The sequence below is a fragment of the Eleutherodactylus coqui genome, chromosome 1 (assembly GCF_035609145.1).
Source record: "Eleutherodactylus coqui strain aEleCoq1 chromosome 1, aEleCoq1.hap1, whole genome shotgun sequence".
NCBI lineage: Eukaryota > Metazoa > Chordata > Amphibia > Anura > Eleutherodactylidae > Eleutherodactylus > Eleutherodactylus coqui.
The window spans coordinates 249357865-249380797 of NC_089837.1; the positions used below are offsets into that span (position 1 = coordinate 249357865).

Consider the following 22933-nt stretch of genomic DNA (forward strand, 5'->3'; position numbering starts at 1 on the left):
TGAACAGATGGAGTCTACTCGCCCCTCTAAGAAATCTCCTAATCCATCTGTGCTCCGCAAGCGTGAGCAAAGAATGCCCCCAAAGCCGCCACTTGGACTTGGAGTATTTGGACTCAATCCTTTATCCAGGCCCTCCTGGAGGAAATCTAGAATTCTACGGATATCTGGTTGCTCTAACTGCTGGATATCTTGACACATCCATTCTGAGAATTTTTGTGAAAAAAAGTGGGGAGTAAAACCCTTTCCCCCCCATTTCCTTTAGGGGACAGGGATAACAGCACCAAGATCCAACAGGTTCTGTACTCCCTTAAGGAGAGCTTGCTCTAGAATTGGAGACTGCACCGAGGTTAACACAAACCTATCCGGAGGGCGAGATTCTAGCTCAATCCTGTAACCCTCCACCACCAGATGTAACACCCATTCGTTGGTTGTTATATTTCGCCAACTGGTACAAAAATGAGCTAATCTTCCGCCCACCAGGCACAGAGATGTAGACTGAGGGACAACTGTAAGAGGCTTACCCTTGCCTCCCTTCGGATAAGACCAGCTTCCGGTCTTTCCTTTCCCTACGTAAGCCGTAACTGAGGGACGCGGAGTGAAGGGTCTTTTGGGAGGTCTGATAGCTGGTAGTCCCTGGTTTTTGTCTGCTGCCTTTTCAAGAAGGCAATCCGGGTCTGGTCTGAAAATGCATAGACCGCGAAAGGGTAAAGTACACCGTTTTTTTCTTGAAGGGTTAGGTCTCCTGACCATTCTTTTACCCAAACTGCCCTTCTGGCAGTGTTAGATAAGGCTGCCATGCATCCGCTAGGAATCCTGTGGCCATCTGAAGCAAAGGGATGCCGCCCACAATTTCCTCTCCTCTCTGGAGGCTTTTTGACCAATTAAGGAAGTAAGCTGATCTAGCCAAACTGCCATGGAGCGAGCCACAGAAGTGGCCGCAATGTTGGATTTCATTATCAAACTGGACGTGGACCAAGCCTTCCGCATGGTAATATCCACCTTGTTATCCATAGAATCTTTTAAATGGGACATATCCTCAAAGGATAGCCCTATTCTCTTTGTTACCATAGAGATGGCTGTATCAACCTTTGGCGTTTCGTCAAAGATAGCCACGTCTTCGTCAGAAAACAAAAGACGCTCCTTAAATTCTTTAGAAATTAACGGAGCTTGATCCACACAATTCCATTCATTAAGGATCAACTGCTTAAGTGTGGCATTTACTGGAAACGTGGCTCTACGTTGTGGAAGCAGACCTGCGAATAGGTCATCCTGCGCTGTGCGAGGTTGCTGAATTTCTTTCTCCACTTGCATGGTTCTGCGAACTGCTTTTAATAATTGTTCCATGTTAGTGGCGGAGAAAAGATATTTTTTCTCTCCCTGCGTCACTTCACCTAGTTCTTCCAGATCTAATTCATCAGCCATGTTAGAGTCGGACTCTGACATTGCCATAGCGGACCTTCTTGCGGCCCTGAGGGCCCTGGTTGGAGGTCAGAGAAGGAGGATTGTACTGACCAGATTTCGGAGATAAGGGAAGATTTTTCTTCCTGCTAAATTTTTGCTGAAGAGGAAGCGCATAGTGTTTTAGCATAGGAGTCGTGAAGCTTTGCTAAGCATACTGGACACTTTACTTCTCCTAGCCTCCCTAGGTTTTTGAGTATCCCTCTCTGAAATTACAAGGGATAACTCTGTTCGTAAAGGGAGTAAAGTGCAGGTGTTTTGTAGGTTGGCCCACAGGACCACTTACAGTTTGGAAATTGTCTGGGTCCTCCCTGGCTGACACCCTGCGCTTGTGGGTTCAGATTCCTGTCCTTGGAAGGGATCTCAGCTTGTAGAAGCTGCCTGTAGCGTACATGCGATGCAGGGGCTTTTAATTTCAAATCTGGCACAAAGCTCTGCTAGGCCACACCCCCTTTGTGCGCTCTGTGCGACGCCCTGCCCCCTTGCGGAGCGTCTGCCGTCATCCACAATGCCAGGAGACCCAATGTGGCGGCCATGGTGGTGCCGGAAAGCCCGTCCTTGGATCCAGGCCCACGCAGTCCCCAGTAAGCACCCAGGTGAGGTACTTCCCACTGGGGTAACCGGGGCGGCCAAGTTACCCCAGGAATCATGAGGAGTTCTGATTCAGCGGAATGTGAAGCATACGCTGGAGCTCTCCGCTGCTGTCCTGAAGGGACAGGAAAAACACTGGTGTTGGTGGATGGGAGGTTTTTTGTATGCTCTGCCTCTTCCTGTCCCTTTAGGTCAGCAGGGGAGCAACCTGTTATGCGTTTTTTTGCAAGGTGTGAAAAAACACAATTATGAAATGCAAGCTTTTGAATGACTTCATTCACATCTGTGAGGTTTTCTCTCATGTGATGCTGCGATATTTGAAAATCACTGCATGCCCTATCTTTCTGCGTTTTGTGATTCCCCTCTCCCCCCGCTCAGGTTTCCCTATGCAGCGTCCGATCTATCGCATCACAACACACGAACTTAAGAGGTTTGTGCGATGTCTTAACATTAGAGACTCTGATATCTAATACGCACGAAAAATTGCAGCATACTGTAATGCGATGTTTTTGCAGGAAAAAGCATCACTGTCGCTCAGACATTGCATAAAAATGTGATATTGCCGAGACTTTCTTGGGGTGATATCGGGCTACCGAGTGTAAAGGAGCCCTTACTCAGCTCTGTTCATGAGGAAAAAAAAATATGGGTCTTTGAATCCAGCAATGCCAGAAAGTTATTTTCCCGGAAAAAAAAAAAAGAAAAAAAAGATATGGCAGAATTGATGTGCCCTATCACCCTCCCCACCCAAAAAAATAAATAATATTTAAAAAACAACCTATATATTTAACCTTTCCCAATATGGTACCAATAAGAACTACAGCTTGCCAAGCAAACGAACATGCCCTCATTGGAGAAATCTAAAAAGTTATGGCTTTTAAACAGTAGCAATGAAAATTCCTAAAAATTGTTGCTTCCTCGGCCGCGTCCTTAAAGAATTGTATGCTAACAAAACAGGAAACACAGCAAGGTGGATTAATTACTTTTGAAACAGCCTGTATACCCCACTACTGCCATTCTCATGAGATAATGTTATTCACCTCACCCATCTTATGACCCATTAGTGTAGCTATGCATGTTTTTGTGCCGATAGGAATCCAGTCTAGTTCTTGGACCTAAAGACTTGGCTCCAGAGTGATATTATATATGAATGTCCTTTTGACATTTGAACTTCACATCTAGGTATCCTCGTATTAATTGCGAGCTATTAGCTCTTCAGTAACATGAGATTGTAAAGTTCTGGGTTTCATACACTAGTTTTTCACAGTTCTTCAAGACCAGTGCCCATAGACGCCTCACCCTGGGGTGCCATGAGAACCCACCAGAGATGCCGCAACACTCCAGAACTTTGAGGAAACAAAAATAAAATTTCTGTCTACATCTAGCAAACTAAGCACATCTGCCAGTAGACCCTCCCTTGGCTCTGCTCGCCAGAGAGGAGTTGAGGAGGGTGGCCATTATTCACTCAAGGAGTCTAACTGTCAACGCTGCATTTGTTGTTGAGGCTAATGACTGAATTGTATAGTCTGATGGCTGCATCAATTCTGCTGTTGAGGCTCTGACCTCTGAATTTAATTGAGGCTTGGTAACTTGGGTTTGCATTAATTTTTGGTATGATTTCCTGGGGTCTTAATTTTGCAGTGCTTTGCATTTTTTAGGACTTAAAAGGCAATTCTGTAATTAGGCTGCTTCAAGACATGGCAAGAGCTGTAAATTTTCAGTATAGATTCTATACAACAAATTCGAGGCAATTTACGTACAATACAAGTGGTTGAGGTTTTCAAAACCAGATCACATGACCCGAACAGTACAATTTCCTGACGGAAATCTGAGCATGCTCATTCTGTTGCGGTATAATGCATATATCACATGCAGAATTTGAAATGAATTCTTGGTGGATTTATGGCAGATCCACATCTGAATTCAGCCTAAATCGATCTGGTCCCAAGAGGAAATTTCTCTCCAGGGCTTCCCCTATTGCTTAAATAAATTTATAAATACATAAAATATTCACATTCACACACACACACACACACACACACACACACACACGTTGGTTTTCCCATGCAGAAGGCTCAGAGCGAATTCAGGCTGAGAGTCCACCTGGTGACCTTGTGAATGGCACGTTACTGTTGTGCGCATGACTGCGGTGGCTCACAGGTGGTCATGCGCAGTAGTAAGTTTTTTTTGCATTTCCCACGCTGTCACTTAGCGATGATGCGCGTACCCATATGCCATGTTAATTGTGTATGGGCTGTGGATCAGTCGCCTCCATTGACATCAATGGAAGCAGTCCACGCAGAAACCACAATAAAATAGAGCATGCTGTGATTTTTCTTCCATTTGCGGCATACACAATGTGTATGCGAAAGTAAAGGGAAAAAAAATGCCTTTTAATGCCCACGTTTCACCATCGATTGTCTGTGTGGGCGTCGATTTCGGAATCCGCAATTCAAATCCAAGACCGGTCTCACACACACACACAAATAAATAAAATAATAAAAACATTATTGTATGAGGCTAGCTATACTTTGATTGTAAAGTGAAATTATTGAGCATCACCTAAATTAGACGATTACTTTAACACAGACGTTCCTGCATAGATCGGATCACTCGATTTTGTATTTAATATGCATCCTAGTTAACCCTTTAGTGACCGTCCTATGTGTTTTTACGCCGTTGCAGGACATGCATGAAGGGAGATTGCATGGCTATCTCCCTCCATACACAGCAGGTGCCGGCTGTTTATTACAGATGACACCCGTGGGCAACAGCTCCGACGAGCCGTGGCATTGAAATCTCCTGACTGATGTTCGCGGGGTCCCAAACAGCCCCCCCCGCAATGAGACCGCAGGGAGCAGTGTGGGTGCCATGGCAACTGGGAGCCTTCTGAAAGGCCTTGCTTTGCCTATCAAGCATTCTCCGTGGGGTGGCTTAATAGACTGCGTCTCAGTTTGCAGTATAATGTTAAAAAATAAATAAAAAATAATAAGATTAATATTTATTTTGCCATATTTATAATGCAATAATTAAAACCAAAAATACAAATTTAGTATGGCTGCGTAAAAGGTCTGAGCTATCAAAGTAACGCATTATTTTCGCTTTTTCGTCACCCTGTCTTTAAGGGAAAAAATGCAATAAAAAGTGATCAAAAAGTTGTTGCGCTCAGAAGATGGCGACAGAATATAATTTGAAAAATTAATTATTTTTAGAAGAAAAAAATACAAGTAGTACTGCAAAAAAAGCAAACAAACAAAAAAAACGAAAAAAAACTATATGAGTTTGGTATCTTAGTAATCATACTAAGCCATAGAATAAAGTTATATGATTTGTATTGCAGTTTGTGCGCCATAAAAACAAGCCGCACCAAAAGATCGCGGAATTTAATTTGTTTTCCATTTTTCTCCACTTAAAATTTTTTTTTAAGGTTTTTCAATACATTACATGGTACATTAATTAGTACAATTGAAAAATACAACTTGTCCCGCAAAAAACAAGCCCTCATACAGCCATGTCTATGGCTAAATGAAAGGAGTTATGATTTTTTTCTTTTACAAAGGGGCGAGAAAAAAACGAAAATGGAAGAAAAACAAAAAAGGTGGGTCACTAAGGGGTTAACATTTACACATATTGTCTGATGAATTGTAGAAGGACGAATTCTATTGCTAGGATTTGCCCATCGTGTGTGTGCGCATAAAATATACACACACACACACACACACACACACACACACGCTGATGGTAATCTGACACTTTTTTTTGAAAGCTGCAGTTTTTCATGCAGTATTTTGAGCCAAAGCCAGTGGTGGATCCAGCAGGAAGGAGAGGTATAGGACCTTCCTTTATATTTTCCATATGTATGTATTTATAAGACCGCCAGACATATTTCTGAGGCTAAAGAGTGGGCTCACATGAGCGTGTTTATGTGCGTGCATACGCATGTACAAAAACAAGCTTGTATTTACAACACTGCATTCCGTATGGTATGTTTATATGTCGGTACTTTGCAGGTGCGTGCCTGCAAAGCTAGGACATGCGTGCACCCCAGGGAATGCATGCATTGTTTTCAATGGAGCCGCGGTTGCTGACGGCACCCCTGCATTCTTTTTCAGGGAAGGGCTTTACATATAAGCCCTTCCATGAAAAAGAAACATTTTAGTGGAGAAAAAAAAATGTAAAAAAAATTACCTCTCCACCGCTGCCGTGACCCCCGCGGGCATGAAGAACACATCTCCTGCATGCGGCAGATGTTTCCTTCACCCCCGCTAGTTAAAAGAATTCCCTGCTGCTACATCTGCCACAGCTGTGGTAGATGCAGCAGAGGAATTCTTCAATTCTCAACCGCAGCTGTCACACATGACAGCTGCGATAGAGAATCCTGCTGTCGGCATCCCCATCAATGGCTTTTCAGGGAAGGGCTTATGAAGCCCTTCCCTGAAAAGCCACTTTAAAAAAAAAAAAAAAAAAAGTGTAAAAAAAACCCCAAAAAACAATCAATACTCACCTACCTTCAGCTGCCGGTAGTTCTGGGCTATCAGCAGCTGGGGATTTAAAATCCCCGCCTGCTGGTAGCTCTGATTGTGATTGACTGAGCGCTCAGCCAGAGCTACCAACAGGCGGGGATTTCAAATCCTCTGCTGCATCTGCCACAGATGTCACAGATGTAGCAGCAGGGAATTCTTTTAACTAGCAGGGGTGAAGGAAACATCTGCCGCATGCAGCAGATGTGCTCTTCATGCCTGCGGGGGTCACTGCAGCGGCAATTTTTTTTTTTTCTCCACCAAAATGTCTCTTTTTCAGGGAAGGGCTTATATGTAAAGCCCTTCCCTGAAAAAGAATGCAGGGAGCCGGCAGAGCATGTTTTCAATGGAGCCGCCGGCAGCAGCCGCGGCTCCATTGACAACAAGCACGCAGCTGTGTTCACGCGTGTTTTTTGCTCATACCTAGGTGCGCACGTATGTACGCACAAAAACACGCTCGTGTGAACCCACCCTTGGACATTTTATTTGATTCATTTTAGTACAGCATTCAAGGTTGACTTTATTCAGGGGGTCGGTACAAAGAAGACAGCAATGCTAAATACATACACCGTATATAATCGAGTATAGGCCGACTTTTTCAGCACTTTTTTATGCTGAAAAAGCCCCCCCTCAGCTTATACTTGAGTGAGGGACTAGGTAAAAAGAAAAAATACGCAATATGCAGTTCCCTACGCTGGTAAAACCCAGTGATTTTTATGCAGCGTATAGCCATGGTCGTATGAGCCCAGCATTAGCAAGTTCTTTAAATTTGAAAGTAAATTTCCTAAACAATTCTGTTCATGAATTTGAGAGGCAAAAATGTTAAAAACCACCCAGATTTAAAAACTGCACCCCTCAAAAGTATTCAAACTGTAATTAGAAAGTGTATTAAAAAGTTGGCCAAGACCTGACAAAAATTGGAGGAAAGGCAGGGAATGGTGCAAAAAACAAAGATAAGTCTTACTTACTACTTGAAATCGCCACCATGCCAGTCCTCCACTGCTCCCCGCCAGTCTTTGATTACAGGGTTGCGACAGTGACGTCACGTAGATAACATGTGACTGCTACAGTCGATCAGCGGTACACCGCTGTGACAGTTTTTGATGCAGTTTTTTGAGCCAAAGCCAGAAGTGGATCTAAAAAGAAGGGAAAGTGTAAAATGAAAGACTGATAATTCTTTTTATTTGTATCCACAATGTTTGGCTCAAAAAACTCCTATAAAAACTGCATGCGAGGTTCCAGCCTAAGAAGATTTTCACATATAACGTTTTAAGAAAAGCAAACACTTTTTCTTGGAACCAAAATACACCAGAGAATAGCTGTAGGTCAATAGGAAGTTATGGAACCCGATTCTTTTTACTTTGGGTGCATTGCTGTTTTTTCAAAATGCAGCATGCTCTAGTTTTATTTTCATGTGCTCCCATAGATTTCTCTATTAAAAAAAAAACAAAAACAAAAATGCGTATATAAAAGAAAAAGCACCTATGTGGGGAAAGCTTAGGGGAGCTATCTTGAAGGGAAAGTGATATACCCAGCAACACACCCCAGCTAAAAACTGATCATTGTGGTGACAGAGTTTGTCATGCACGGATGTAATAAAGGTTTGTGTTTGTGTTGAGTAACAGTTCTCTTGCTCACAAGTCAGGTAAAAACATCCACAGGAGACTCCGGTATTAGTGTATCTTGATGCCACCGGAAGGTAGGGGTGCGACAGGGCTTACATAGAGAGATGGCCCTGTCACACCCCTACCTCCCCATTGACTGTTAGTGACCGTGTTGTGCCGTGCCCCGCAGCAGTGCTACTCACCAGGCGACCGGCTCGTTGGTCTCTGGTACCACACGACTCCATTGGGTGCTGCTTGTGGTGCGGCGGAGGCCTTCTGAGGCCTCCCACTGCAGGGCCAGAGGAACGGGGAGCCCCAGCGGCATTGGGGAGCAGCGCCGCGGACATAGGAACGGCAGAGCCTGAAGCGGAGTAGAGGGGAGACTGCAGCCGGCCCGAGCTCAGAGTCCGGAACCCAGCGGCGAGTGTGGAGCACAGCGGGTGACACAGCGGCACACTGCACAGGACTGGGGAGCGGAGGCGCTAAGCCACCACAAGAGACCGGCGCAGCGCGGTCAAGTGGAAGCAGAGGGGAGCTGAGCAACGGCTTGAAGTGCACCGCCGGAGGCTGCAGAGCAGGCGATGGTGAGGTAAGCAGTGCGATTCGCCAACCACGGAGCTGAGACAGGGGAAAACGAGCATTTTAGTGCAGCGCTGTAGGCCGCAGCGCAGCCGGGGGAGGTCAGCATCGCGAGTGGGGAGCAGAGGGGAGAAACTGTACGTAGCCTATTTCGCTGAGTGCCGATGGCTTCAGTCACAAATCCAGGGTAGTAGGACCTTCAGCTCTTGAGCCTATCAGGAGCTAGGGGTGTGAGAGGGGCGTTCCTCCTGTCAAACCCCTAGCTTCCAGTGGCGTCAAGATACACTAATACCGGAGACTCTGTATTAACTGGAGTAGATCTACTTTTCTCCTTAGAACCACTGCAGAGGACATACTTGTGGCTGTCTGTAGTCTACCACTGTCACAGCACCTTATCCCTGAAATCAGCTGAGAGTGGCTGTTAGCAAAGGGGTTGCCCAATTGGAACCAGCAGTTTAAAAAGTGCCTAAGCGCATTTGATAAATTTTGTAAAAAATAAATAAATAAAAAAGGGCAGTTACAAAATGTAGACATAAATGATAAAAATGTTTAAGAAACAGGTTTATAACCCTGTAGACTGAACAGAGATGTGAAGATCTTGCAAAGAGTAGTGTTTGTGTGTCTATAAAGTGGTGGAGCTTCATATTTTTCTCTTAAATGACAGTGGCCCTTTAAAAGGGCTATTTCCTTAGGAAACCACATTATGCTTGGTGTCTAAAACATCTTAAGTTTTATAGTTCAGCACACCACTAACTGGAAAGAGTACTAGCACTCATGTATCTTGTAAATACTTTTCCAAGGTCACAGTAAAGGCAGGTTATAAAAGGATATACAAAGAAAAATCTATTTCTCTGTACCATCATCTACACAGAGTTGTACAGAAAGCGGAAGCTAAATTCCATCAGTCTGTGTCCATCCGATAGTATTTAACTTCCTGTCACTTGAGAGGGGAGGTGGAAGTGGGCTGCCATAAAGCTTTCTATATGACGAATACAATAATCACTTTTACATGGTGCCTACAAAAAAAATGAAGATCAAATAGAGTGCACTCGTGTACATTGAAGATGTTCACTGGTTTACAGTGTAACTGGGGGGGGGGGGGTTTGAACATACTCAAGAGGATGCATAAGAAAAAGGCACACAAATTCCTTAGAGCAGTTGGGATCTCATACACTCATACTTGCAGGAAAGCCTCTGTGCGCTTTTCATTGTTCACCTCCATCCCTGGAGTCGAACAATGAAAAAAACACAGGTCAGACAGACTCCATTAACTACATTAGGAGTTCACCTGGCTTTCAATATGCAGGATGAAATTTTCCTGGACAAAAATAGGGCATGCTGCGCTATTTTGTACAGTATTTCATGCCAGAAGCTCCAAAACAAAGCCTCCAGCATCCAAGTCAGTTATAAAAAAAAAGAATAATGATAATATCATCATCAAAGAATTAAGTTGGTCAGTACCTCCTAAGAAAGCTAAATAAATGAGCTCAAGGAAGTCACTAGTAGTTCATTTTTAGCTGATTCATAGTTTCCTCTGAACAGTTGACTTTAGATGGTGTCTGCTATTGAAATTCACTGAAGCATTTTATGTGGCCGATAATAGTCTGAGTGCTGTTAATAGGAAATTGCAGTCTGGTAACTCACAATCTGTGCGGGGCAGGTAACGCTTGGTCTGCCTTTCCTCTCCCCACTGAGACTCAAGAGAGACTGTCTCATCATAGTGATTTATGCTTTTTGCTACTACACATGAATAAACTTTGTGAGATTGAATTAACTTAATTTTCTTAAAATAAAATGTCATTTATCTTTTCTATGTTCAGCTGCTTATGTCACATTACGGACTACAACAAGAAAAGCTGACTGTAATATACCTTGGGCAGCAATGTGTTAACTTGCATATTGTCACAATGTTACCTGTGGAATACATTACACTTTGGGGACTAGAAAAGCTTCAAAGCCAAAGCCACTTGTGCAACCTGACTCATATGACCATCCAAGCAGCCTGAAGGCTGGGGCTCACTGTTTCATACACGGTACTGGTGTATCTTGTCTCCAGCAAAGTTATGGGTGGTGACATGGGCTGGCCTGCCGGAGCTAGAGAGAGCACCCACAGCACCGGATTGGCTGCCGAATACACACCTGATTTTCAGAAGCCGCTTTTCTGGCCCCCGCTCTGCTAACCTCAGGCATGTATGTTTCTTCTTCTCGTCCTGACCCCGCTTCATCCCAAGCACTTTCCCCACACTCTCCAGCAACTCTGTTCCTCATGCCCCCGCTGTACTGTCTAATTTGTCCCGACCAGTTCTCAGCCGCTGATATACAGGGAGGCCGGACGGCTGTCACTGTGGGCGAGTTAGCTCCCCGCTGAGCCCAAGTTACCACCACTCCTAGGCGTTGGCCGACTGGGAGATCTGACAGTCGGCAGGGGGGCGGGGAGAGAGACAGAATGCGTCTGCCTACAGTGGCGGAGGACTAAGACAGCACGCATTGCAGCGTATGTGGCAGTCCGCGGGGGTGACGGTCAGCGCAGGAGCCGGGAGGGGAGAAGGGAGAGTGGCTGCGACATTAGCCTAGAGGGGGAAAGTATTATAGTACAGCAGCAAACACACTTGCTGCAGCTTAGCACAGCGGGAGCCAGAACAGCGCCTTTTGAATCTCCGCAGCTCGGTGCAGGTGTGTATCCGGCAGCCAATCCGGACCTGTGGGTGTTCTCTCTAGCCCCGGCAGCCCAGCCCATGTCACCACCCATAACTCTGGTGGAGACAAAATACACCAGTACCTTCATACACAACTGCCTACCACTGAAATCAGAAGTTTATTTAATTTTTTAAATAAAAAGGGACACTTCTATCAAAGATTTATTTGCAGAATCTGCGTGGGGCACCAGCGCGGGAGTTCCACAAATCAAGTTGTCCATAGGGATGCATGGGCATCCGCGAATTAGTTAAAGCATGCGGTTTTCATTTGTGGATTTTCTGATCTATAAAACAAAATCGCAGCATGCTCCATTTCTGTGCGGATCCCGCACTGGCAGCTTCCATTAAAGCCAATAGAAGCCATCCAATCCGCGGCACACCTGTGGCTGACACTGCAGGCGTGCCGCAGATCCGCAGGGGTTTAAAAAAAAAAAAAAAAGTGTGCCAAGCGCTTGCACACATCCGCAGTGCAGGAGATAGACCCGAACAGGTTATTGAAGAAGAAAACAAAAAAAGTCCTCAGCCGCTGGCAGGGTCGGCTCCCGCAGGTGGAATTCAACCTGCCCGAGGACATACGCAATTTTTATTTACATAGGCTGCCCATGTATAAAAATAACAGATTGTATACTCGTTCCTCCCAACTGCCCATTATATTCAGCACCACAGCTCTGTATCTCCCCTGTGACGTAGGGTTTACAGGCTGCTGCAACCTGTATATGTGAAGTCACAGGCTGGTGCAGCAAATCCTAGAACTCAGCACTTTATCGTAAAGCTATGCTAGTGGAGATTTGCTCCAGATTTTCTGCAGCAGAAAATCTACACCAAATGGTGTGGATTTCATTCCTTCTCTTGATGGAGTGAAATTCACTGTGAAAATCCAGTGCATAAGCTGACGTGTTATGTATTTAAAACCCACAGTGCAAGTCACTTTATGCAGCGATTTTGTTCACAGCTTGTGGATGCGATTTCCAAATTCCTCTCCACAATGCTTGTACTATAAATGCTGCACATTTTCTGCAGACAATTCCATTGCAGAAAACTGGCCTGGTGCAAGCTGTGCAACGCCATAAACATCCCTGTATTTTTTAATGCAATCCTGATACATAGTGTAATATTGTGATCAACATTTATTGTCCATCCCTACTCCAATTGTTGACTACATGCTCCCATAAATATTGTGTTGCTTACAAGTACAGATGGCTTTGTGGTTTTTCAAATGGCTGTGAGTTACTTCTGAGAAACTTGGGTGCAACTCACATCGAACAGCACACGGACACCCATCTGTTTGCAGTCTGATATTCATGGCACGTTCGCTTTGTATGTACTATTCTCACCCATGAATAGAGATAAAAAGTAGCTCATGCAAACTTTTTCTCCATACTGCCCAAAGGTGAGAAATCAGCCATGTGAGTAGCTTCATAAACAGTTATGGGGCTATGGGCTGTCTGTGAAATACACACAGCACAGAAATACGGAAGTCAGAAGAGGCCCTTAGGGTAATTTTACATTGGCAAAAAAGTTATGCAAATGCATGCCAATATGGCAAGTCATATAGATTTGTATTTATAGGTCTGAAAAGAAGATCATTTGGACACTTATTCTATGTAGAAATGAGATACAAGAAGTAATTCACAGCTGGAGGGGAATGCAACCGAATATGCAGAAATTAAATTGTGCAGCCTACCAATGGCAGCTGTGTGGGGACAACCAATTGTTAATTTGCAAATTGAGGATGAATCTGCCCGTGTAAATGCCCAGATGACGAGCACTTATCACATTGAGCAACGTTCATTTACCAGAGCAAGATCAGTAAGTCTCAATATCTTAGCTTCACAAGTTGTAGGGGTTTATTGGGCAAAAACTACTCAGAGACCTATCGTTTGGATAGGTCATCAATAGTTTATCGCCAAGAACTCAACACATGGGATCCCTGGTGGTCACCTGATCACCCTGGCTTGACATGCATCATAGTAGATGGGAGCGGAAGTGCCCTAGCTGGCTTCATTTCTATTGAAATCAATGGAAGTTGAAGGGACTATTACACTCCAACCTCCGAAACCAGGAACAGATGTGGAAATGTAGTAGCCACTTCAGCTCCCATCGATTTTAATGATTGTGAAGCCAGCTAGGGCGCTTCCACTCCAGTCTATGATGCACATCCAGTCCACTTCACTGACAGCGGGCCAAGTTGCCCTTACACATTAGATAAAAGTTCATCCAAATAAATTTTCATACCTACGGTATGACTTCCCATCTAATGGCTCCTATCCATAGGTGTTTTAGTAAAACACTGTGGGTCTCCCCGCAGCAGTTTACCGATGTTTGTAAGTGCCGACAGCAAATGTGTACTGCGCATGCCCGCGTATCTCCTGCATATGGTTATGCGCAGTGTGAGACTAATTCCCCACTGTTTCCTCGCAGGGCTGCATATGAAATCGCGCCCATATGCTGCCTATACAAAAGAATTGGTGTGGTAGGCCGAGAAACAGAGCATACTGTGATTTTTCAAGCAGGTCTACACGTTCATGTTTGTGGGTCAATGAAAGTACATTGACTCCATTCACCATGTATTATGCGGCCATGCATCGCATGCATAATATGTGGAGAAAAAAAATGCCTAATGGACTTGAGCCCTAAGACATTTATAGCATTATCCACAGGATGTCTATCAGCCAAAAACTCTGTGGCCAACATGAAGATTTTGGTGCAACAATTCTGTTTTAAAAATTGTTTACTTGAGATCAGAAAAAAAATAAATAAAATGACCTGGAAACATGTTATTTTATCTAGACAAATCACTGTGCAACTGAAAGAAATCTATTTTGATTAGCTGGAATTCTCATAGTCTGGGTGTTCCCTCCCATGTTGGGCAGAGTCTTAGTGATTGGCTTAATGCTCTGGTCACATGACCTGTGCTAATACCAGCATATAGAAAACAAAAGTCTGCACATCCAACAAATAAGCCATGGCTTAAATATTTGTTACTGTGCCAATACAGGGATGCTACCCTCCAAAAGCTGGCCTTTCAGTGTGTTCTACAGGCACAGCGCTAATCAAGTTCAAACTGCAACAAAACATGTTATAAATTGCGTGCTATAGAAATGATAAGCGTTATGTGGAATCCAAACCTTTGTTCTATAACCATGCTTTTTACTGCCCGTGCCAGTGAGATTGTATGATCTTATCACTGTGCATGTATACCCATGCTACCTGTGTAACCTATTATATACAGACTGCTTTTAGCATTGTAATCTAGACTCCAGCAGTCTAATTTCTATGCTATACAAAGCTACTATAGTGTAGTGGGTAGGGTATATGAGTTAGGAGGTTCTAGGTTAGTGTATGCACCACATTTGATAGATGCATGGCAATCTCACCATACCTAGATTTCACATTATGTAGCAAAAGTGCATTATTTTACTGCGAAATGACACAATGTGTGCGACTCATGCATTCTAGGTAAGTAAGCCATGATGTTCAAGCTGGCACAGCAAGACATGAAAGAATGAGTGTTAGGTGCTCTGTATTAGTGCAAGATACAGTAATCAGACAGACTGCGCATGCGCTAGGTAGGCTGCTTCCCCCGCCAGCAGGGCATGCAAGAGGGGCTGCTCCATACATGCATTGAACAAAGGAATGTTATGAACTAGGTGAATGAAAATATGTCAGATGGGTGGGGCTGCTGATTTTCGTTCAATTCCCCCAATTAAAAAACTAAAATATTATCTATATTAAAAACAGGTGAAACCTCTTAATTATGAAGCTACAGTGCAGAGAAATACTCAAGAGTAGCATGCAGCTATTAACAGTTAAATGCTACTTTCAGGGATACCCAATTCACGCAGTATGTAGTTCTCTCCCAATCTCTTGTCAAATCCTATGAAAGAGTTCTCAAGGCAACCATGGTTGCAAGTGAATAGAAGTTAGAAAAATAAAATTCAACTTCATTCACCATATTCTGTATGCAACCAAATCCAGTTTCCTATATAAATAAATATTGCTAGTCATCTATTGTCTATGATCAAAATGTGACTCCAACAAAAGAGGTTTGTTCTCCTCTACACTAAAGGACTCCATGGGCAGAGAATAAATGATATATATATTCAGGACAAAAAAACTGCCATTAACATGTTCAGCAAAAACACATATAGGAGACTGTATACCTATATTGATTGAGAAACCCTCAGAAACAGACATGCAAGTGTGAGAAAGGTGCTGTACATAAGAGACTCATTTCTAAAAAGGTAGTCACTTATCTTGTTTTTGAAGGTTACACGATGTAGGCTTTATATTATGTTGCCTTGTTAAGGATTGGAGTGTTTATCACCGCAATTCTGAGGCAAGAATCCCAGCCCCCACCAGAAGCTTGGTGGGTGGGACCCTTCCCCCACTGTAGTTGCCATGCGAGTTCTGAGGAAAATATGGTAACATTCACTATCTTCACAAACAGCTAGCATGACATGGGAGATGGTTATTACACCAGGCAATACCATATATCACATATATGTAATAGTGGCCATATAAAACTTACAAGAATATATATAGATTTTTTTTTTTTTATCTAACCTATTGAATTTTACTACATGGATATTATGAAGATAGAAGGTAAAAATAGAGAGTGACAGGTAAAAGGCAGTCATACAGACCATGTACTTTTATGATCAACCTGTGTTACCAGCAAGTAGAATCGTAATGTAAAGCATGCAGTAAGACAAGACAACTATTACTATTTATTATGAACAATTGAACTACTAGAAATGAGCCATATTTATTTTCAGACAAAAAAATTGGATTTTTTTAAGTGTCTGATTCATCCTGTGATTCACCTTCAATCCAATCTTTGACTCACTGAAGGGAAGAGTCACTTGATCAGAACATTGAGAAAGGAGTGTTTCCTTTCAGCACAGTTAAAGGGGGTTAAAAAATAAGAATATATACATAAATACATACACACACAACCTTTCTGCCAGAGAAACAAAAGCTTGGCATTAGCTGTCCAGGGACATTGATGGGTGTGGCTTGCATGTCAAAAAAGCTGTAATAGGTTGAGGTTAAGCTTAATAGGGCCCCACTTTAACCTCTTGAATGCATCAAAAAGGCGAACACTGCATCCACCTCCCCCAACAGGTTTCCTGTCACATTAGTGTTCCCAATGATAAACCATAAGCAGCATTCAGAACAGTCAGTCATTATTTTATTAACCGCATACACCAATATTTTGTAGCATTATGAGTTAATATATAGGTTTGATACATGTTTACAATTTATAAGCTGTACTGTAGTAATGCAGCTTCTGAAGGCATGGGTGATAGAGCATCCATATATCCCATGTTTCTGCTGCATTTTTCAGGCAACAAAATGTAAAATTTTAAACACACACATAAGGCAGTATAAAAAAAATAAACTCAATTGCAATTTTTTTTGAGGGGGGAAATCTTATCCTGTATGCAACATCTAGATTGTACAATTTTTCATTGTACAAAAGACTTCCACCTCTGAAACGAAATATTCTGAAAAATATACTGTTTGAACATGATGACCTATAAATGTTAAAAAGGTTTGAAGAACTGAAAATCAGAAGGCTAAAACACCAAAATCTGAAATAGGGCTTTTCAGCCTAAGTAGCCTTCCTGCTCTTTCATTCACTGTTCAAACCCAATTAATAGTGGGTTAAAAGAAAGAATTGAATACATATATAAATTAATCAATGACAAGCAAAATTGGCAAATATGCAGTTTGGATGAAATTCCACAAATCAAATATATAAAGCTTTTCCAAAGCATCTATACACCTACTGCAAACAGAATTAAAGGTTAAAGAGGACATCAGTGCCCAAGGAAGTAGTAAGTAATGAACAGCTATAACCCTCAACTTCCCTAGTTTGATCAAGAGAGTCTGCAACCTGAGCCAAAGGGTGCAAATTCCTCCCATTCAAAAGATCTTCAATGGAGTGGGGGGAAGGAATGTTAACCCTTGTGCTGCTGAGCACAAACAAATTGGTTCATATGACAGAACACATGGCAGAATGACTGTGCTAAGGGAAATCTGTAGACTTTTTAATGTCAGTACAAACATCAAGAAGTCAAATATCTAGCAGCTTGAGATAGTCAGCAAGTCATTTCCCATGAACAGTTATATAAAGCCCACCACATCATGTACACACAATTTTCTAATCCATGGCACCCATTCTACCACACAGGAAGAATAGCTTATACAACCAATTGAAGAAATGTAAAATTGTCTCACTAGGATGAAGACTAATAAAAAACATTATTACTGTTTGATCACCATTTAGGCTGCTTACAAAGCTAAAGCTTATAAATGCATCGAACTGTACGATAAACCAGACATATCCCTGAACAACAAATATACAACACACAAGAGGAGCATCTGGTGCTTACCACTTACATCACTGGCACAGGCTGTCAATGGGGAAACTATTCAACTCCTGTCTAGGAACATGGCTGATTTGTGTTATTGGCAATTCTAGACCTAACCAGATTATGCAGCTTGTCTTTTCTAGGTTTATTTGAATTTATTCTTCTCAGATACCAAGCACTAATATTTTTAAATACAAGGTCCACTAGTAACTTTGGGGGCATCATCTAAGGAAAAGCAAACATGCAAATGAAAATACAGGTTAATCAATGCTCCCATTTCTGTGAAACAGACACTTTACAGCACAAACATCTGTACTGATTGTTTTCTCATTTACAACAATATAAAAAGGATTTCATTCATTCTACCAGGAAATTTGCTATGCCCATTTATTTCTATTTAAAACAGCACATGAACTATTTTAAGATTAACCACCAGCTAAAATTGTCAAGTTGTAAAAAAACACTAGGACACTCATGTAATGCTAATGCTTCAAAATGATAAAGCATTTTTTATGCAAGGCAAAACTGCAAAATTACGTCATAGCCCTTTAAAACCTATGTAAATTAGGCAATGCAAAAAGCAAATCTGTAAAAATTAGAAAGGTAATGCTAAAATGGAGCAATAAAAAGCCTAAGGCATAAAATAAGTACAAATATGTGGCCTTCACAATAATCCAGGTCAATGTAACACACACAAACACTTTACAGAATCATGTAAATTAAACAAAAATAAAAAGTATCTGGGTAAAAATTCCATGAACACTTGTTAATTGTTTCCAGAATTTCCATAAAACAAACCCATTTAACTGGTTATTAGAGTTAATATACTGAGTTAAAGGCCACAATATGTCACAATCAATATAGTGAAACTTAATAGCTGGCAAGTACTTCCTTATAGACTAATACGTTTACAGTTTTTATAAGCAAATTCAGAGCTTAAGCAACAAGCCATTGCATTGTAAGCAAAATGTAATTATTGCAGAGCCATTTAACAAAGGGTTGCAAAATTTGAAGCACTTTGATACATTTAATATAAAAACAACATATTTCTTGAAGTTTGCCTGGTAAATTGTGATTCTCATTATACAACTAAGAACTCATTTACGCTATAGTAACAGTTTGTTGAAAATAATTTAAGCCAAAAAAAAGTGTAGTACTGTGAAAGCAAATTCAGCAATAGAATGTCAATATAGTAGAGACCCCTCCTTCATAGATCACATTACACTATTTTAGCTGCAAAATAACAGGTTACTCTGACAAAATTAGAACAAGTAACCAAAAAAAAAAAAACCCAAAAAACACACAGATAATGATTAAAACCCTTATTTAACTTATGAACAGTTTTAATAACCATTGCCTCCAGAAGACATATTTACTCTGAAGGGGGAAAAATAAACACAGAAGGAAAGTATTATGTCATTAGAACTACCAATACACATCAAGAAACATTGTTGCTTAAACTCTGTATTGTCAATATGTAAAATAAAGGACTTGAGTAAATAGTATCAAAAGAGAATGCATACTCACTGGATTTTAGAATGAAAAATATTACACCATTTATAATACACTTAACCAAGTGATCAATTGGTAAATCACATTTACTACCACACACCACAGCTACCCTTTACATCAGACTTTGAGATGCAGGACAATGTATGTACATCACTGCAAGTGAACCCATTTGGGTTGTAATTCATTTTACAATAGAGGCGAGACCAATAACTAAAGCTTTCTGTCAAGTGCCCCTACTACATAAATTATATACAGTCAGCATTTGAGCTGTAATGGACCTTTAATGGTTAAAGGGAGAATATTCTACTCCATGTTCACTACTGGAATAAATCATCTGTCTATACTAATATATACATTTAAATGAAAGTCAAGAACCTATGCCTATTTGGGTTGACAATAACATGTTCAATAACCAATATTCCTAAAATAACCCTAAAATTCATTTTACTTTAGGAAATAAAGAGCAAGGTAGTAAAATTCCCAATCTGCATTATAATTACATATTGGAACACATGACATCCCAAGTTAAAAAAAGGTACCATAAAATAACCCACAGCATTCCAATTCTACAGTATAACAGAATTGATAGTGAACCCTGCTATTCATTGTGGATTATATCTGTATGCACACAGGAGCATTCATTTAAAATGAGACTGCTGACATGCCAGGTTATTAAAATAATAAATGATAAAATCAGTCTTGAGCCTGAAGGTGTACAAAATAAAAGGTTGCATATAACTCTACACGTGCAATATAGTTGGTAAACAAGCATTTCAAAAGCAGGCTTCAGTCAACAGCTGAACCTCAAAATCTACTGTACATAAAAGGTTAAGGAAATTACTGCCTAGATCAGCCAATTGTTCTAGCTGATCAGTACTGTTCCACAAATATGTACACAAGCGCATAACTGAGCAAGTGTGGAGGCAACATACTATTGCAAAATTCTGCACATCAGTTTTAGTATTCTCCAAACAAAACATATGAACTATAATTTACCAAAAGTGAAACAAAAAGGAAACAAAGATAAAGTTACACAAAGAGGAAGTTTTGTTTTTCTCTTGCAGTTTATTCATCTATAAAGAAAATTTATGGGATCGTAAAAAACAATTTAACAACCTTGGGGAGATTTAAATGAAATGGGAGCTAAAAGACCGATATCCATCAGATTTAACTAAGATTTAGGTAACTAAATCTTAAAAAAAAAAAAAAAAAGAAACGTAACGATCTCAAAAAACACCCACACACACACACACACTATGGACTGGATGACAAACTGCAGAGAAAAACAAGGGGGTGGGGGTGGGGGGTGAAGAAAAGTGAAGGAGGGAAGATAAGAGTCATTACAGAAAAATAACCCCCCCACATCTGATTTTACACTCAACACCTATTTGTTGAAAAAGAAAAGAAAAACAAAAGGAAAAAAAAAAGACAAAAGCAGCAAGCGCCAGGCCTTGGCATAAGTTATCCAGCAAAGAGCAGAGATGTCCCCATGTGACCCATCAAGCTCCATGTCACCAGGGCTTTGTTTCTTTGGGGCTGTATCATGGCCCCAATCAAAGCAATCACAAGAGGATATTGGACCAGTATGTGGAGGACAAAAGGAATGTTTAGTCCTAGTTAAAGAAATCATTTCCAGTATGTATATAGTTTAAAGCATACACAAGTTAAGTTATAGTGAATGACTTTCTAATAGTATATATTCCAGTCATGTGGTTCTGTACCAACACAGCTCTTTATTGGACCAACACCACAAAATGTAATCAGGCTCTTTGTAAACAGCTATGCATTTTATAAAAGGTTTAAATCCAAACAGACCTATGCTATACCATTCAGGTATTATAGTACTCTACATCTCTCTCTCTTAATCCCTTATGCTTAATCTTAGGAGATGCTGTAGTTTGTAACCACTATATCTGGAAATAAGCATGTGTTAAAGACCATAATATCAAACATACTACATGGGCCTGGGAGAAAGTACAAACCATGTACAGTCCACACAAAGTATAAACATGAACTGCCTCTGGCCACATGCTTGCTTGACTTCAATGCCCTTAAAGAGACAGAGCTGGGACTCATGAGATTTCCTGCTGTTCACAACCAGAGTAAAGGCAACATGGCCCTTTTAAAGCACAGCCATTAAATTTATTATTGACTCCTTGTCTTTTGGTGGCACTTAGGCCTTTCTTAGACCAACACTATCAAGTCTAAAAGAATAAAATCTCCAGATTTCAAGTTCTCTCGGTTAAAAAAAATAAGCATGAAGCCATTATATTGGGGTGGAGTTATATAAACTGTTACCTGTTAAATACAATCCTCACTGTGGTATATTAATACACCTTTAACTATACTATCAGTGAAACATTACTGTCTGAAAGGTTGCAAAAGACTACAATTTATGGTACAAAAATACTTCACTACAGTTGTAATAAACATCCACTAAAGAAGGCTCTTAGAAAACAGAGTTTAAAGAAGTGAAGAAAAAAAGCCTAGCAAGGCAAACAGATGCCTCCCTAAATCGCCTGGTGTATAAAGAGTCAAAGTGGGTGGTTTATCCATCTCGTAGTGGGTGGCAATGAGAGGGGGGGAGGAAAAAGGTCCACTTACTTGGTGTACAAAAACATCAACCGGGTTGTCCAAAGGACTTCCCTCCCGACTGGTCATAGAGATGAAGCCGAATCCCATCCGCACATTGAACCATTTGCAGTGGCCTGCACCACGCAGGACCTGGATGTCCTCCTCCTCTTCCTCCTGCTCAGGCAGCTTCCCTTGCTCTTCTCTGCCACCTTTACCAGCCCCTCCTGGGTAAGAAAGCACAAACAAACGATGCATAGTGAACACAGAACCGGTGGCATCTCAGGGCACCTAGCTGCTCGCTCCCTATCATAACATGAGCATGTTTGTATACAACCCCATAGACTGTGGGAAGCACATAGGTAGGTGATCTGCGCCCGGCGTGTAAGGTGGGGAGGGAAGAAAAGTGAGGAGTGGGAATTATTGCACAACAACTTGTTATTGCACGGAGCGCTCATTGTTTCTACCGCTTATATGGTTACTCGCAGAGCCCGGGACAGGTGGAGCATCTGCTCGTAGCCGCTGGGTACTGCAGACAATAGCCCTTCTCCCGTGCCCGGGGTCACTATACAGGCGTTAGTAGGTGGCTGAAGCTCCCCTCCCCCTGCTTATGCTCCTGGCTCGGCCGACTCAAAAGCAGCGATTGTCTATAGCAGATACAACAAAATCCAGGGGTAAGAACCTTCGGCCATGACGCCGCCTGCTTCACAAACGACAGATGAGAAGTTTCCTCGGAGATGCGGGTGATCTGCTGCATCAATGTGACATCCTGATTTGGAGCGATCCCAAATTTAGCTCGCATGGTCTAGCGTGCTCTCCCTCCTGTGCTGCTCCCTGCGCTGCGCTCGCTCCCCGGCCCCCTCATCCCGCACACGTGACTCTGTCAATTACATGCCTCCTTGTTACTAATCTCACCACGGAGCCTGGAGGGGCTGGCAGCGGCCGGGCTCAGCCAATAGCCGGCTCCCTCCTCACCAGCACGGAAATCATTTATGAATGAAGCCCTAAACACGCCTGCGACTCTT

At 41.9% G+C, this 22933-nt stretch overlaps 1 protein-coding gene across 1 annotated transcript in view; it reads right to left on the reverse strand.

Annotated features, from left to right (window-relative positions):
* Positions 1–22713, reverse strand: part of LIN28B (lin-28 homolog B) — a 70288-nt gene extending 47575 nt beyond the window's left edge. The window contains exons 1-2 of the mRNA XM_066608060.1: positions 22591–22713; positions 21942–22135 (exon numbers count right to left, since the gene is read on the reverse strand). Of these exons, the coding sequence (XP_066464157.1) occupies positions 21942–22135; positions 22591–22600 (204 nt within the window). The 5' untranslated portion in view covers positions 22601–22713. The remainder of the gene's footprint in view (positions 1–21941; positions 22136–22590) is intronic.
* Positions 22714–22933: the final 220 nt, after the last annotated feature.